The 15,189-nt window shown below is 41.9% G+C and overlaps 1 protein-coding gene across 5 annotated transcripts in view; it reads left to right on the top strand.

Annotated features, from left to right (window-relative positions):
* The window catches only part of LOC126092421 (coiled-coil domain-containing protein 134-like), a 55,823-nt gene extending 43,469 nt beyond the window's left edge, over nt 1-12,354 (top strand). For all 5 annotated transcript variants that reach the window (XM_049908007.1, XM_049908011.1, XM_049908012.1 and 2 more), the window contains exons 4-5: nt 11,798-11,976; nt 12,063-12,354. In XM_049908007.1, coding sequence (XP_049763964.1) covers nt 11,798-11,976; nt 12,063-12,230 — 347 coding nt within the window. In that variant the 3' untranslated portion in view covers nt 12,231-12,354. The remainder of the gene's footprint in view (nt 1-11,797; nt 11,977-12,062) is intronic.
* The last annotated feature ends 2,835 nt before the right edge of the window (nt 12,355-15,189 follow it).

Here is a 15,189-nt window from a genome sequence, read left to right as displayed (position 1 = left end):
ATTTTCATTTCAGCCTCATGTCACACTTTCCACCTTCTAATACCATGTCACCCCCACAACGACCCCATTAAGTTTTATTTACATTATCTCCACAAACATGCCTTCTCTCTAGCCAGATTACACTCCCATATTTTATTTCCCCAGGCTTGTCTGACATTTGGCATTGCCCCCAAAGGCCTCACACTTAAAGTTCCCATCTCTGGCTGTAACCCTTCTTTCCATGAGTCCCTACAGCAGTTCCAAACTGAACAATCCATTGCCCTCACCCGCCTAATCCTTCACCTACACATCAACTCAGCCAATGAACACACCCGGCAACTCCTATCCTTAATAAAAGTCCTCAATCTTTCCTCTCCCACATCCACACCGGCTGTTCAGAGCAACCTCCTACAGGCCAACCGCAAATTAGAACAGCATGCCACCCTCCACCTCAAAAAACTATCCAATCTCCTGGTTTCCCACCTCCGGAAAGGCAACTCACTCACCCTTCACAACCTTTCCAGCAAACCTCAACCTCCTCTCATTGCACACAGACCCAGTCTCTCCCACCTACTCAATCTCCCACTTCCAGCTCCACTCCCCCCAAAACCTCAAAATTCGAATCAACGCAATCTGGAACCACAACACCCTAATTCAGTAGTTAACCTTTCCTCCAAACCTCTCTCCCAATCCGAAACCTCTGTCCTATCCAAAGGCCTCACCTTCAGCCCCACTCCCAGATTCAACCAAACAGCCCTCATCAAAGATTTACTGTCCTACACTCGTACTCTCTGCTGGAAATATCACTTTGCTATGAAGAAAAATGATCCTAATCCTACTCCTAATGTTCCAACTCCCCAAGACACTATCCAAATTGAACCCTGCCTGGAACAGTTCCATCCTCCGTCACAGCGGGACCCACCTCCTCTTCCTCAAAATCACCCTCTCCAAACCTTCCAGGAATTTCTGGCTTCCAGCCTTGCCTCTCAATCCTTCTTAAAAAACCTTAATCCTACTCCCAACATCACCACTGCTGAAGCCCAGGCTATCCGTGATCTGAAGGCTGACCGATCCATCGTCGATCTTCCGGCGGACAAGAGTTCCACGACCGTGGTACTTGATCGTCGGGAGTATGTGGCTGAGGGACTGCGTCAGCTTTCAGACAACACCACATACAAAGTTTGCCAAGGTAATCCCATTCCTGATGTCCAGGCGGAGCTTCAAGGAATCCTCAGAACCTTAGGCCCCCTACAAAACCTTTCACCGGACTCCATCAACCTCCTGACCCCACGGACACGCCGCACCCCTACCTTCTACCTTCTTCCTAAAATTCACAAACCCAATCATCCCGGCCGCCCCATTGTAGCTGGTTACCAAGCCCCCACAGAACGTATCTCGGCCTATGTAGATCAACACCTTCAACCCATTACATGCAGTCTCCCATCCTTCATCAAAGACACCAACCACTTTCTCGAACGCTTGGAATCCTTACCCAATCTGTTACCCCCGGAAACCATCCTTGTAACCATTGATGCCACTTCCTTATACACAAATATTCCGCACGTCCAGGGCCTCGCTGCGATGGAGCACTTCCTTTCACGCCGATCACCTGCCACCCTACCTAAAACCTCTTTCCTCATTACCTTAGCCAGCTTCATCCTGACCCACAACTTCTTTACTTTTGAAGGCCAGACATACCAACAATTAAAGGGAACAGCCATGGGTACCAGGATGGCCCCCTCGTACGCCAACCTATGTATGGGTCGCTTAGAGGAAGCCTTTTTGGTTACCCAGGCCTGCCAACCCAAAGTTTGGTACAGATTTATTGATGACATCTTCATGATCTGGACTCACAGTGAAGAAGAACTCCAGAATTTCCTCTCCAACCTCAACTCCTTTGGTTCCATCAGATTCACCTGGTCCTACTCTAAATCCCATGCCACTTGCCTTGACGTTGACCTCCATCTGTCCAATGGCCAGCTTCACACGTCTGTTCGCATCAAACCCACCAACAAACAACAGTACCTCCATTATGACAGCTGCCACCCATTCCACATCAAACGGTCCCTTCCCTACAGCCTAGGTCTTCGTAGCAAACGAATCTGCTCCAGTCCGGAATCCCTGAACCATTACACAAACAACCTGAAAACAGCTTTCGCATCCCGCAACTACCCTCCCGACCCGGTACAGAAGCAAATAACCAGAGCCACTTCCTCATCCCCTCAAACCCAGAACCTCCCACAGAAGAACCCCAAAAGTGCCCCACTTGTGACAGGATACTTTCCGGGACTGGTTCAGACTCTGAATGTGGCTCTCCAGCAGGGATATGACTTCCTAAAATCCTGCCCTGAAATGAGATCCATCCTTCATGAAATCCTCCCCACTCCACCAAAAGTGTCTTTCCGCCGTCCACCTAACCTTCGTAACCTCTTGGTTCATCCCTCTGAAATCCCCAAACCACCTCCCCTACCCTCTGGCTCCTATCCTTGTAACCGCCCCCGGTGTAAAACCAGTCCCATGCACCCTCCCACCACCACCTACTCCAGTCCTGTAACCCGGAAGGTGTACACGATCAAAGGCACAGCCACGTGTGGAAGCACCCATGTGATTTACCAACTGACCTGCCTACACTGTGAAGCTTTCTATGTGGGAATGACCAGCAACAAACTGTCCATTCGCATGAATGGACACGGGCAGACAGTGTTTGTTGGTAATGAGGATCACCCTGTGGCTAAACATGCCTCGGTGCACGGCCAGCAAATCTTGGCACAGTGTTACACCGCCCGGGTTATCTGGATACTTCCCACTAACACCAACCTGTCAGAACTCCGAAGATGGGAACTTTCCCTTCCGTATATCCTTTCTTCTCGTTACCTGCCAGGCCTCAACCTCCGCTAATTTCAAGTTGCTGCCGCTCATACCTCACCTGTCATTCGACAACATCTTTGCCTTTGTACTTAAGCCTCCACTGACATCTCTGCCCAAACTCTTTGCCTTTACAAATGTCTGCTTGTGTCTGTGTATGTGCGGATGGATATGTGTGTGTATGCGTGTGTATACCTGTCCACCTTTCCCCCTAAGGTAAGTCTTTCCGCTCCCGGGATTGGAATGACTCCTTACCCTCTCCCTTAAAACCCACAACCTTTCGTCTTTCCCTCTCCTTCCCTCTTTCCTGATGAGGCAACCGTTGGTTGCGAAAGCTAGAATTTTGTGTGTATGTTTGTGTTTGTTTGTGTGTCTATCAACCTGCCAACGATTTCGTTTGGTAAGTCACATCATCTTTGTTTATGACACACACTTCATCAAGGCTTTGGTTATCTATCATCATGGCCTGAAATGAGGACCATCATACCCAGGATCTTTCCAACCCTCTCTAAATAGGTATTCTGTTGCCTGTCCAACCTCTGCAACATCTTAGTCCATTCCTATGTATGCTACACCCAATCCCAACTGACTTGCCACAGGGATCATGTCCCTGTGGAAGACCCGGGTGTAAGACCTGCCCAATCCACGCACACAGCACATCATATTAAAGTCCTGTCACTGGCTTGTTCAGCCCCATTGGAGGCTGGAACATATGTGAAAGCAGCCATGTCTTATAACATCTCTCTTGTGATCATTGCACTGCTTTCCATATTGGTATGGCTACAAACCAGCTGTCCACCAGGATGAATGGCCACTGCCAAACTGTGGCAAAGAGCCAAATAGATCATCGAGTTGCACAACATGCAGCTGAACATGACGTGCTTGATTTCAGTGGTTGCTTCGCAACCCAGGCTATTTGGATCCTGCCCTCCACCACCAGCTTTTCTTAACTGCACAATTGGAAGTGTTGCTTACAACATTTTCTCTACTCCTGAAACTATTCTGCCTCAACCTACAGTAACCTACTGTTCCTACCCCTTCCACCTAACAGTTTTAGCACCCTGTATCCCAAACTGCCTCCAAATTCATGTGCCCTCACCTTCATTGTGCACCGCTCTTTACCAGCGCACCCACCAATTCTCTTCTCTGCTCCTCTCCTTTGCCCACTACCCCACAGCGTGCCGATGGTGCACCTGGTACCCCTGTTGTGCCACATTCTAGGCCCTGCATGCTCTTCCAGACAGTGCTCTTGTCTATCCCACATCCCCTCCACAAACCTGTGCCCTGCTATCCCTCCCCGTTCCCCGCCCCACTCTGGATTGCTACTTGCATTCAACTCAACAAATGCATTCTGACCCAAGTGGCCAGAGATAGGGGTCGTGTATCCATGAGATGTGCTTGCTTTGCGTATACGAGGTGCTATCCAAAATTTTCGGGACTGGTGCTGCCATCCGTTGAAAACCTTACCTTTGGACTAATGGTCACCATCGCCCTCGAATTAGTTCCCATCCACAAGTACACACCGGTCCCATCGCTTCTGCCACTGGTCAAACATTTTCTGGAAGTCCTGTTCTTTGAGGGTGTTTATCACTGCCAGCGATGCTTCTTGAATCCTCTCCAGAGTGTCGAACTTGATTTTCAGTTTTGCGAATAGTGCGAAGTCGCAAGATGCCAAATCTGGCGAGTACGGTGGGGGGGGGGGGGGGGGGGGGGGGGTTACAACTGCCATGTTGTTTTTTACCAAAAAGGTCCTGGTGAGCAAGGACATGTGACAGGGTGTGCTGTTGTGATGCAGCAGCCAGTTCCCTTGACGCCAAAGTTCGGGTCGTTGTCGCCCCACATTTTCACGGAGCCGTCGCAAAATGTCACAGTAGTACATGAAATTTACTGTTTGGTTGGGTGGGACGAATTCTTCATGCACAATTCCCTTGGTATCAACGAAAACGATGATCATGCTCTTCACTTTGCTCTTCACCTGTCTCACTTTTTTGGGTCTTGGAGAGCCTGGGCTCTTCCACTGGGACGATTATTGCTTTGTCTCTGGGTCATAACAGTAAATCCAGCTCTTGTCGCCAGTGATAACTCGTAACGAGAAGGTTGGATCATCAGACACTGTCTGACGAAGGTCCATGCACACTTAAATATGCTGTGACTTCTGATAGGCAGTCAAGATTCTTGGCACAAATTTTGTAGCAACACAATGCATGCCCAATTCATCAGTCAACATTTGTTCACATGTCCCATAGCCAATACCCACTTCATCCGCAAGGTCTTGAATGGTTCAATATCGACCCGCACGAACCAATTGTTGAAGTTTGGCAACAATGTCTGGCATTGTGCAACTAACGAGCCTTCCCGTGTGAGCATCATCTTCGACATCTGTATGGCCGGCCCTGAACCGAGCATGCCACTCAAACACATGCGTACAGCTCATGCTCTGTCCCCAAAACACTTGTTGAATAATTGCAGGGGTCTCCGTAGCACTTTTCCTGATATTCACACAGAATTTGATAAACACGCGCTGTTCTGTTCACGGATCTATCGTAAAATCACCACACACCAAAAATATAGTATTACGGAAATCACTGTGGATACGCAACACGTCCTCCCAGCTGAATGCCACCCTGCACACTGACTCATCAGATATGCAGCTTTCTCCACCTAGCAGTGCAAAGATCTATTACTCCTACTTTCCAGATGACAGCACCCGTCCCGAAAATTTTGGATTCCACATCATGTGTGTATGCATGTGTGAGTGTTTATGTAACAGTCATTTTGTAGCAACTCAGCATTTTATCTTTATGGTGAATAGCAGTCTACCCTTTTTGTAATAGTACTGAATATGGAAGTGAACTTGAAACACTGTGTTTCTCTCAACATCATATTACAAATGGCAATCACATGTTACAGATTGAAAACTATTGTTTAGCTGTTCATCATTATCAATCTAGTATGGGAAAAGGTGGAGTCACAATGTTTGTTCAAAATAATGTATATAAATATCTAGATTTAAGCAAATACTGTGCTGAACAGATGTGTGGCATCGAAATAACAGCAGAGTGTGCAACAGTTATTGTGCTGTCAATTTACAGGGCACCTGCTGGAAATCTGAATGTTTCTCTGAGACACACTGAGTCACTCTCTCCCATCTGTCTAGAAAAACTAATTAATTCATTGTAATGGGTGACTGTAACGTGTAACAAAAAAATAGAAGCAGAATGGACCCTGAACACCTGATGTGTGCTTACGATGTAGTATCGGTGGCACAGTTTCCAACTAGGATAAGAGCCAGTTCCAGTGCTTTGAGGACCATATTATGGAAAGGGTAGATTGCTACATACCATATAGAGCACATATTGAGTTGCAGACAGGCACAACAAAAAGACAGCTATACATTTGAGCTAGCAGCCACAAAGTCTTCACCTATAGTAGAAAACACACAAACACATACATTTGGACAAACACAACTCACACACACATGACCACTGTCTCTCTCTGCTGATGCTGGACTGTGTATACCAACTACTGCAGTTGCTATACACAGCCCAGCCCCAGTGGACAAAGACAAAGGTCGTGTGTGTGTGTGTGTTGTGCTTGTGCGAACATAATATGTGTTTTCTATTTTAAAAGGATGGAAGTTCAAGTGTATTGCTGTCTTTTGTTCTGCCTGTCTGCACTCCAATGGTGAATAGCAGTCTGTACTTCCCATAATATAGTCGTTATTCCTTCCTGGATTTTCCATTGTTTGAGTTCTAGTGCTTTAGTAAATAACAGAATTACTTATATGGTTACATATAATAATTTAACTGTCAAAAATATTATAAATAATATTAAAATATTATAAATGGCCTCCCTGATCATGAGGGACAGTTTCTCACCATGAACCAAGTAAATATACAGAGAAAAGTAAATTTCATTTGGAGAAACATGAGGATAAACAGACATAGACAGACACACAATGGAAAACTTAAATCATCAGATGCAGCTTGTGGGCTGGCCTTATGTATGTACTGCTATTGATGTTAACTCCAAATGTAATATATTTATCAGTGAGGTAAAATGTCTTTTGAAGAAACATTTCATAAAAGGTTTGTGAGAGAAAACGTCTTTTAAATTGAACTATAGGTGTTGGACTGTAAAGGGCAACATAATTTCTTTCAGAACGGGAAGCGATTTTTATGTGGCAGCCAAAAAATCAAATGATCCCAATAATATTAGAAATTACAAACTTTACAATAGAATTCTTAATGAGACCATACAGGCATCAAAGGACATGTTCTTGAATGTAGAAATTGATAACTCAAGCAATAAAATAAAAACTGTCTGGAATTTCATAAAGAAGGAAGCAAGGGAAAGTGCAGTTTGTAGAGTAAATATCCATACAAAAGTGAGAATCATCTAGCTAGTGACTCAAAAATAGTTGCTGATATAGTGATTGAATATTTTTTTTAATAGTAACACAACAAACAGGATCACAAGGCTCCATAAATTAATTCATGAATTTTCTGCTAGCCAGTGTTAATTTCTTATGCCTCAGAATTTCTTCACAGTAACGACTCATTTATTCAATCAATTTTAGTTTTCTATATATTTCATTTTCTGATCTGTCTATTTTTCACCATTCCCTCTCCCACCTCTGTCACAGACAATGCACTTAGCTTTTCACTCTTACTAACTCGTGCACAATGTTTTAGTAGTAACCTCTGTCTTGTATATTATGCTGCCTTCCATCTTTAAGCTGTCAGGTTTTCAAAGCTCATCTGGTGCAGTCCCTAATCATCAGTCTTTCTTTCTCATCCCGTAAAAAAGTCTTTCATTCTCATCACATCTAGTAAGTGTCCCCTGACCCAGGGTTCCGGGTGACTTTTCTGAACTGTACCCCTTTCCCTAAACCTCTCCAGTCCTTTTCCTTCACACCTCTTCCTTACCCTTCAACTCGTCTGCCACAAGAAGGAGCCATTGGCTCTGAAAGCTTGTAAAAGTTAAACTGTTTTGTGTGTGTGCTCCCCCGCCACCGTGTGTTTCCCTGCTGTTGCTTGGTGAGTAGGTTTATATCTATCCATTTACATTAAACTATATGCCATGTCATACAACCTCTAAAGATGTAGAAACAGGAGAAAAACTAGGTCATCAGCAGATAGCTAGGGCGGATACTTCAAAATACCTTAGCTTACATATTGACAGCAAATTAAACTTGTCAGACCACATCCTGGCTCTGTGCAAAAGACTGTGTGTTGCAACTTGTTCATTATGCATTTTTTGCTGTTATAGAAACATGGAAACCATCAAATCAGATTATTATGGTTATTTTCATGCCATTATGGCATATGGAATCATAGTTTGGGGAAATCACTATCTGTGTTCTCCTGTACATGTTTCATAAGGGGAAAAAAGCCCCTTTACCTAATATTGCATATCACATAGTGATGATACTAGAACAAAAGATGATGCCCACTGTGAGGATACAAAACTGAATACAGAAAGGGGCCAGTGCCTGTAAAATTTTTAGTGCACTCCCTTCACAAATTAAGCATTTAGTGTATGATGAGATCTTTAAAAAAAAAAAGAAAAGAAATTCTTAAGGCAGGTCTGTTCCCAAGGGTCATTTTACATTATGGAAGAGTTCCTTAGCCATAATGTGTAGTATCTCATAGCATTCAGCTGCATCCCCAGATCTTTATTTGTGTTCATGTGTGATTATTATTATTATACAAATGTTTTTTTTTTCTGCAGTAGATTAATTTTCTGTAATATTTATTTTATGTGATGTACTGGTTGATTATAATTATAGTTAAACTTTCAAAACACTGTAAAAATAACACCACTGGTCAGAATGATGCTTAATTGCAACGGAATATTGTTGGAGAAGGGGGAAAAATATGGTAGAAGAAAAAAATGGTGTGAAAATTGATCAATAGATGGCACTGGATGTATCAGAATAGTAAATGAAAACACCTGTCATGCTCACAACCCATTGACTTGGTATAAACGTGCCAGGTGCAAGGCTTTTCATCCTTTTGCATCTGCGACTTTTCATCCTTTCGCATCTGCGATGTTCACCGTGACTGTCTCAATGCAGGATTGTGCTCTGCTTGTAAAGATGTATTATAAGAATGGTGACTGTGCACGCATTGCTCTGGAGAAGTTCTGGACGCTGAAGAGTTTGAAAAAAGTCGTTGGTCCGATGGCTGCGGTGAGTCTGGAGAAAATGAATCAGAAATTTGAAAAGACGGGTTCATTTGGTGTGCATCCTGGTAGAGGGAGGAAATGAACTGATTTGACATCAGTGGTAGCAGTGGCCACAGCAATGCAGGACGAAACGAGTGGTGGTGTGCAAATATGTAGTGTACGGGCAATTGCCCGAACATTGGACATACCCATGAGCACAGTGCGTAAAATCCTATGAAACATCCTTCTTTGCTATCCATTCAAAATTACCCATGTGCACAAGTTGCTTCCAGTTGACCTTCCAGCAAGAGAGACCTCTGCTTTAGAATTTCTTGCTCACATGAAAGTGGACGATGAGTGACCGTGGAAGATTTTGTGGACAGGTGAAGCCCATTTCCATCTGACAGGATATGTCACTACACAGAATTGTCGAATATGGGCAATGGAAAATCCACATGCAAATCACCACTTCATCCTGAATAGGTCACTGTGTAGTGTGGGTTTATGGCATCATTTATGATAGGGTCATATTTTTTTTAAGAGACAGGTGCTTATGGTCCTGTTACCTGTAGCGTCACTGGTAGGTATTATGAGTATCTTTTTTGCAACCACGTCAGTCCAGCTCTCCAACAGCATGGATGTGTGGATGAGATCACTTTTATGCAAGATGGCACACATCCGCACATTTCAAATCCAGGTAAGCAGCTGCTGAAGCGCCGTTTTGGAAATGCTAGAATTATCAGCCACTATTTGCCTGCAGCCTGGCCATCCTGATCACCTGATCTTAATCTGTGTGACTTCTGGCTGTTAGGCTATCTGAAAGATGTTGTGTTCAGTGTTGTGACTGCAAAGTTAGCTGCATTGAAGGCACACATTGCGCAACACATTCTGAATGTGACCCTGGAAACACTTCGATCAGTTGCAGAACATGCTGTTTCTTGGTTTCAACTTGTTGCAGAAAATGGTGGACAGCATATTGAACTTGTTTTGCACCTGTCACATGGAAATTAATAATCCAATTTGATTTTGATTGATGCTTATTATGTGGTTTTTGGCCTTAGGACAATTAAAAACCAATGTGAGTGATGCTTTTTATGCAGTTTTTGGCCTCAGGACAATTAAAAACTGATTTTTCCCATCCGATGTGATATGACCTTGCCTTGGTGGATGGGCTTATGTAACTAACAGTACCACTCGTGTACACCTATGCACACTGATCTGTACAGTTTGTTTAACGTCAAACGTACACCTTAGGCATTGTTGTATGATTCATTTGTCATTTGTAGTTTACAGCTATTAAATTATGATGCTTACAGCACCATCTATTGTTACATTTTGTAACTATTTATTTGTCTTCTGCCATACGTTTTCCCCCTTCTCCGATAATATTCTGTTGTAATTTGACGTCATTCTGACCAGTAGTGCTATTTCTACAGTGGTTTGAAAGTTTAACTTTAATTATTATCACTCTCTATTTTTCTGGAATAGAACGTAAGTTGTAGATACTTTAATGTGAAACTAATTAGTAGCGTACTGTTTACATAACAACATAAAATGCAACCACAACAAACTTGTGTAAAACAGACACGTTCCATAACACAACATTCACAACAAGGATCACTGGAACACGAAATAAATAAATAACAAAAAATTGAGTTGTCCAACTGTCTTGATTGTACCATATGCAATTTTCCAGTCTGCCATCACATTTATCTCTCTGTTTATTTCCAGGTCTGTTTTCTCAGTTACTTCATGTAGCTCTTGCAGTATCATCTTCCCTTGCCTTCTCTTTCATCTAGGATTACTAAATCATCAACAAAGGCTAAGCAGCTTGTATTCACATTTCCCTTCTGGTGGCCAAGCTTTATGGCTGTTGCACCTTCTTTCTCCCATTGTTCTCCCATTCTTGCATTATTTAACCCAGAAGTAAGTGAAATAGCACATGAGAGTGCATCATCATTATTCATTTTCTATCCCGATTTACTCTAAGATATTGAATAGTGGTTGCCTATCTGTTGAGATACTTCTTAAAATCCTTGTGGAAGGTAACAATAGACCATTCACTGCCAGAAAATGTGCTGCATCTTCTGTATAGTAGATACTGGAAACTTCTGTACCAAACCATTCTCTACATGTGCTACCAACTGAACATTTGTATGTACGTTAATGAAGTGTTTAGCGTAATGAGGAATGTCCATGAGTTTGTATAAGGAACTCATTTTCTTCAATTAGAAGAAATCATTGCTGACACACAATAAGGGTTTTGAATATGTTCACAAGTAAGAATAAACTGGGTATTATTCTTAAACACCTAAGTGCAGTAAATTTGCACTGTCCTTGCATTTTTATGACTAATAAGTAATGTTATAGGGTGCACCAACATTATTATTCATTATCAAAAAACATGTAATAAGAGTACAAGTCTCTAATAAACAGTTATTTAAGCAACTAGATACATTATCAAACCAGTGTTGATACTTTTACCTCCTTATGCAATTATCCATAGTGGATTTTAATAAATAATATCTAACTGACTACATGTTTTTTAATGAATAGAAATCTAGTGTTCCATTTAATGCAAATGTATACACACCGTGTAAATTGTCAGGTTGCAGCCACCTGGTACACTGTTCGCTGTGTTTGGAAAAAATGTCTGATAAGGCAATCTGCATACACTGTAAAAATTTGGCATTTTATCAACATCCTGATTACTATGTTATCAAAAGTCTACTCAATTTTGTGTAAGTTAAAATTATGCTTTCATTCCATTATGAACTGTCAACAGCTCTGGCCAATATCCTGGAAAATACAGCACTGTTTGGAGATATTTTACTTCATCTTCCAGAAATTTCTACGAAGATTCTTGACTCCAATAATGAATGGCGTGTTATGTTTGAATGGAGCTTGAATTTTGCAAATCAGTCGCAACTGTTAGACAGTAGTACCAGAAAGCTTATTGATCTAGTAAGAAATAATTTTTTACCATTCTAACATTCAGTTTTGCCAATGTGTAACTGAGCATGTTCCTTAGAAATAATTGTTTGCTTCAGGTCAGTATGGAACTTAATATAACTGAGCGCCATCCTGATTACATTAACCCTTACAGGAGGGAAAGTCGTTCATCAAACACAGAAGAATATGTTTCACAGGTTCCAGCTAAGAAGAAGAAGAAAAAGAAAGAAATAAAGAGAGGCCCACGTTTAACAGGTGAATTGTGATAGTGCCTTCTACACTGCATAAGGGTAACTTTTAAGGTGGACCATGTAATAATACTTAAAGAATTTTCATTGTAAATCTCTCTGGAGATATAGAAGAAGAGAAATTAAATTACTGATATGTGAATAGTTATTCTACCTCACTGATAAGGCATGGTATAACATGACATTGTTTTTGTCTTCAGACTGAAGACTGGCTTGATGCAGCTCTCAATGCTAGTGTATCCTGTAAAAGTCTCTTTATCTCTGCATTAATACAATATCCTACATCCACTTTAACCTGCTTACTGCAGTACATAAGTCTTGGTGTTTCCCTCTAAAATCCCCCCCCCCCCCCCTCCATACCAACTTAAATATTTCTTGATGCTCAGGACGTTTTCTATCGACTTATCCCTTCTTTTTGTTAACACTTTTGAAGGTATTTCTTTACAGCATTTAAGGAATACTTCTGTACGCTCCTGACATCCAGTGGCAGTCCCCTGCACCAGCTGTAGTTTCTGTTTGTTGTGAAATATAGCTTTCAGACTATGGGAAATATATATACCAGCAAACAGCAGTGTTTTGATGGTTATTGGGAAGTGTGGTTACCACCAGTGTAGTTTCTGGAAGGGTTGTAGGTAGTATACTTACTACAAAATTAATCTGTCATTTGTGGTCCTGGGAAGCATATGTACCAACTTTAGGGTTATCCCAAAGCTTTTGGGAATATGTTTTACCTCCTCTGCCTACGCCTTGCATCCTGTGGTAGTACATTGCACCAGGAGTATGAAAACTGCTACAACAATCAGTTTCTGTTTGTCATGGGATCACTACTATAGTCAGAACACAATGCTTTGCTTCTGCAATATACATTATTGTGACTTGTTCAGCTCATACCTTTATTGCATGATAAAGTTTCAAGGATTGTTTTCACAATGTGGTAAGTGAACTTTAATATCAGGAACAAATATTTTTTAAACAAAGTAAAAGAGAACAAAGGAAAAACAGTGTTCATTTTTTTTTTACGTGTAATGGCAACGCGTAACAGCACACAAAAGGGAAGTGGAAAATCCATTTACCACCGCTTTTAATATCTCTCATTGGTGCCTTGGTGATACGTGTACCACATAGTTTTTGGTCCTAAATCACAAAAATAAAATTATCAAACAATAAATATTGTCAGTTTATCACATTTCTAATAGGAAAGCAAAAAAATTATCTTCGCTGAGTTGCTACAAAAAATGTGCCTGCAAATGGTTTAAGTTATGCCATGAATTTCTTTTCTCTCTGGTTCTGTTGAGTATTTCTTCATTGGTAATCTGATCTACTTGTGTAATCTTCAGCATTTTACTGTAGCCAATAATTTGGCTCATCAGTTGCACCCTGGCTTGTATGCCATAGTGCTCAGTCTGGCTGCACATATCTCCCACTGCCATGCCACGCTGTCTGGGAGAAGGGGGGGGGGGGGGGGGGGAGAACTGTGAACATGCTGTATTTAGATAGCAGTGTAGTCACACTGTGTACATCTTGGATCCATATTTCAAACAATGGAAAGGCCAGATTGGAATATCAACAGTATTTTGAAAAGGATAGATTGCTAGTCACCAGGGAGTCCAGGATGAAATATCCTAGAACACCAATTTGAGAAAAACAGCATGATTTGTAACAGGGGAGTGATAGACGTCGTTTTTCTCCTCTGTCAGTATTGGGGAAAAAGGAAAGTACCTGACAGTAATGTTTCAGGACTTAAAAAAATTAATAAATAAATAAATACAACAGTGTACTTAGGGGTAAAATAAGGAAATGCTTGAGTAAACATAATGTTCCTGATTCATTAATTAAAAAACTTCAGATATTGTATGAAGGTTTTGAAAGCCGTGTACAAATGGGAGATGAACGATCAGAATGGTTTAAGACAAAGAGAGGTGTTCAGTAAAGTAGTTTGCTTTCTCCATTACACTTATGGACACAATCATGACAGAAATCAAGGAAGTAGAAAATGAAGATCTCAGTGCTTTTGCTTTTGCTGATGACACTACTACCATTCATGGAGAGAAGGAAACAGAGGTTCAAAGGAGAAAAGATTACTGGAATAAAAAATCAAAGAATTCAAGCTGACTTCAAGTAAGATAAAGAGAGTTGCAATAGAAATGAGTAGGACACCCATGTCTTGTCATGTCATAATGGAAGGAAAGAAGGTTGAAAGTGTGAAGAGTTTCAGTTATTGCGGTAGTGTCATGTCAAGTAATGGAGTAATGGAACTGCCAAACTAGAAATTTTAAATAGAACAGCAAAAGGATTCAGCTTCTTCCACCAACTACGACACCTTATCTGGGACAAGAGAGTCTCTTCAAGAGCAAAACAGACTATGTCTCCTTTGGACATCTCTGCCCAAACTCTTTGCCTCTGTATATGTCTGCTTGTGTCTGTATACGTGTGGATGGATTTCATTTTCATTTCAGCCTCGTGTTCCACTTTCCACCTTCCAGTACCATGTCACCCTCACAACACCTCCACAACGACCCCATTAAGTTTTATTTACATTCCCTCCGCAAACATGCCTTCGCCCTAGCCAGATTACACTCCCATATTTTATTTTCTCAGGCTTGTCTGACATTTGGCATCACCCCCAAAGGCCTCACACTTAAAGTTCCCATCTCTGGCTGCAACCCGTCTTTCCATCAGTCCCTATACCAGTACCAAACCGAACAATCCATTGCCCTCACCCACCTAATCCTTCACCTACACATCCACTCAGCCAATCAACACACCCATCAACTCCTATCCTTAATAAAAGTCCTCAATCTTTCCTCTCCCACATCCACACCGGTTGTTCAGAGCATCCTCCTACAGGCCAACCGCAAATTAGAACAGCATGCCACCCTCCACCTTAAAAAACTATCCAATCTCCTGGTTTCCCACCTCCAGAAAGGCAACTCACTCACCCTTCACAACCTTTCCAGCAAACCTCAACCTCCTCTCA

The sequence above is a fragment of the Schistocerca cancellata genome, chromosome 7 (assembly GCF_023864275.1).
Source record: "Schistocerca cancellata isolate TAMUIC-IGC-003103 chromosome 7, iqSchCanc2.1, whole genome shotgun sequence".
Lineage (NCBI taxonomy): Eukaryota > Metazoa > Arthropoda > Insecta > Orthoptera > Acrididae > Schistocerca > Schistocerca cancellata.
Note: the sequence above shows the minus strand (reverse complement) of the source record. Positions and strands in the feature narration are given on the sequence as shown.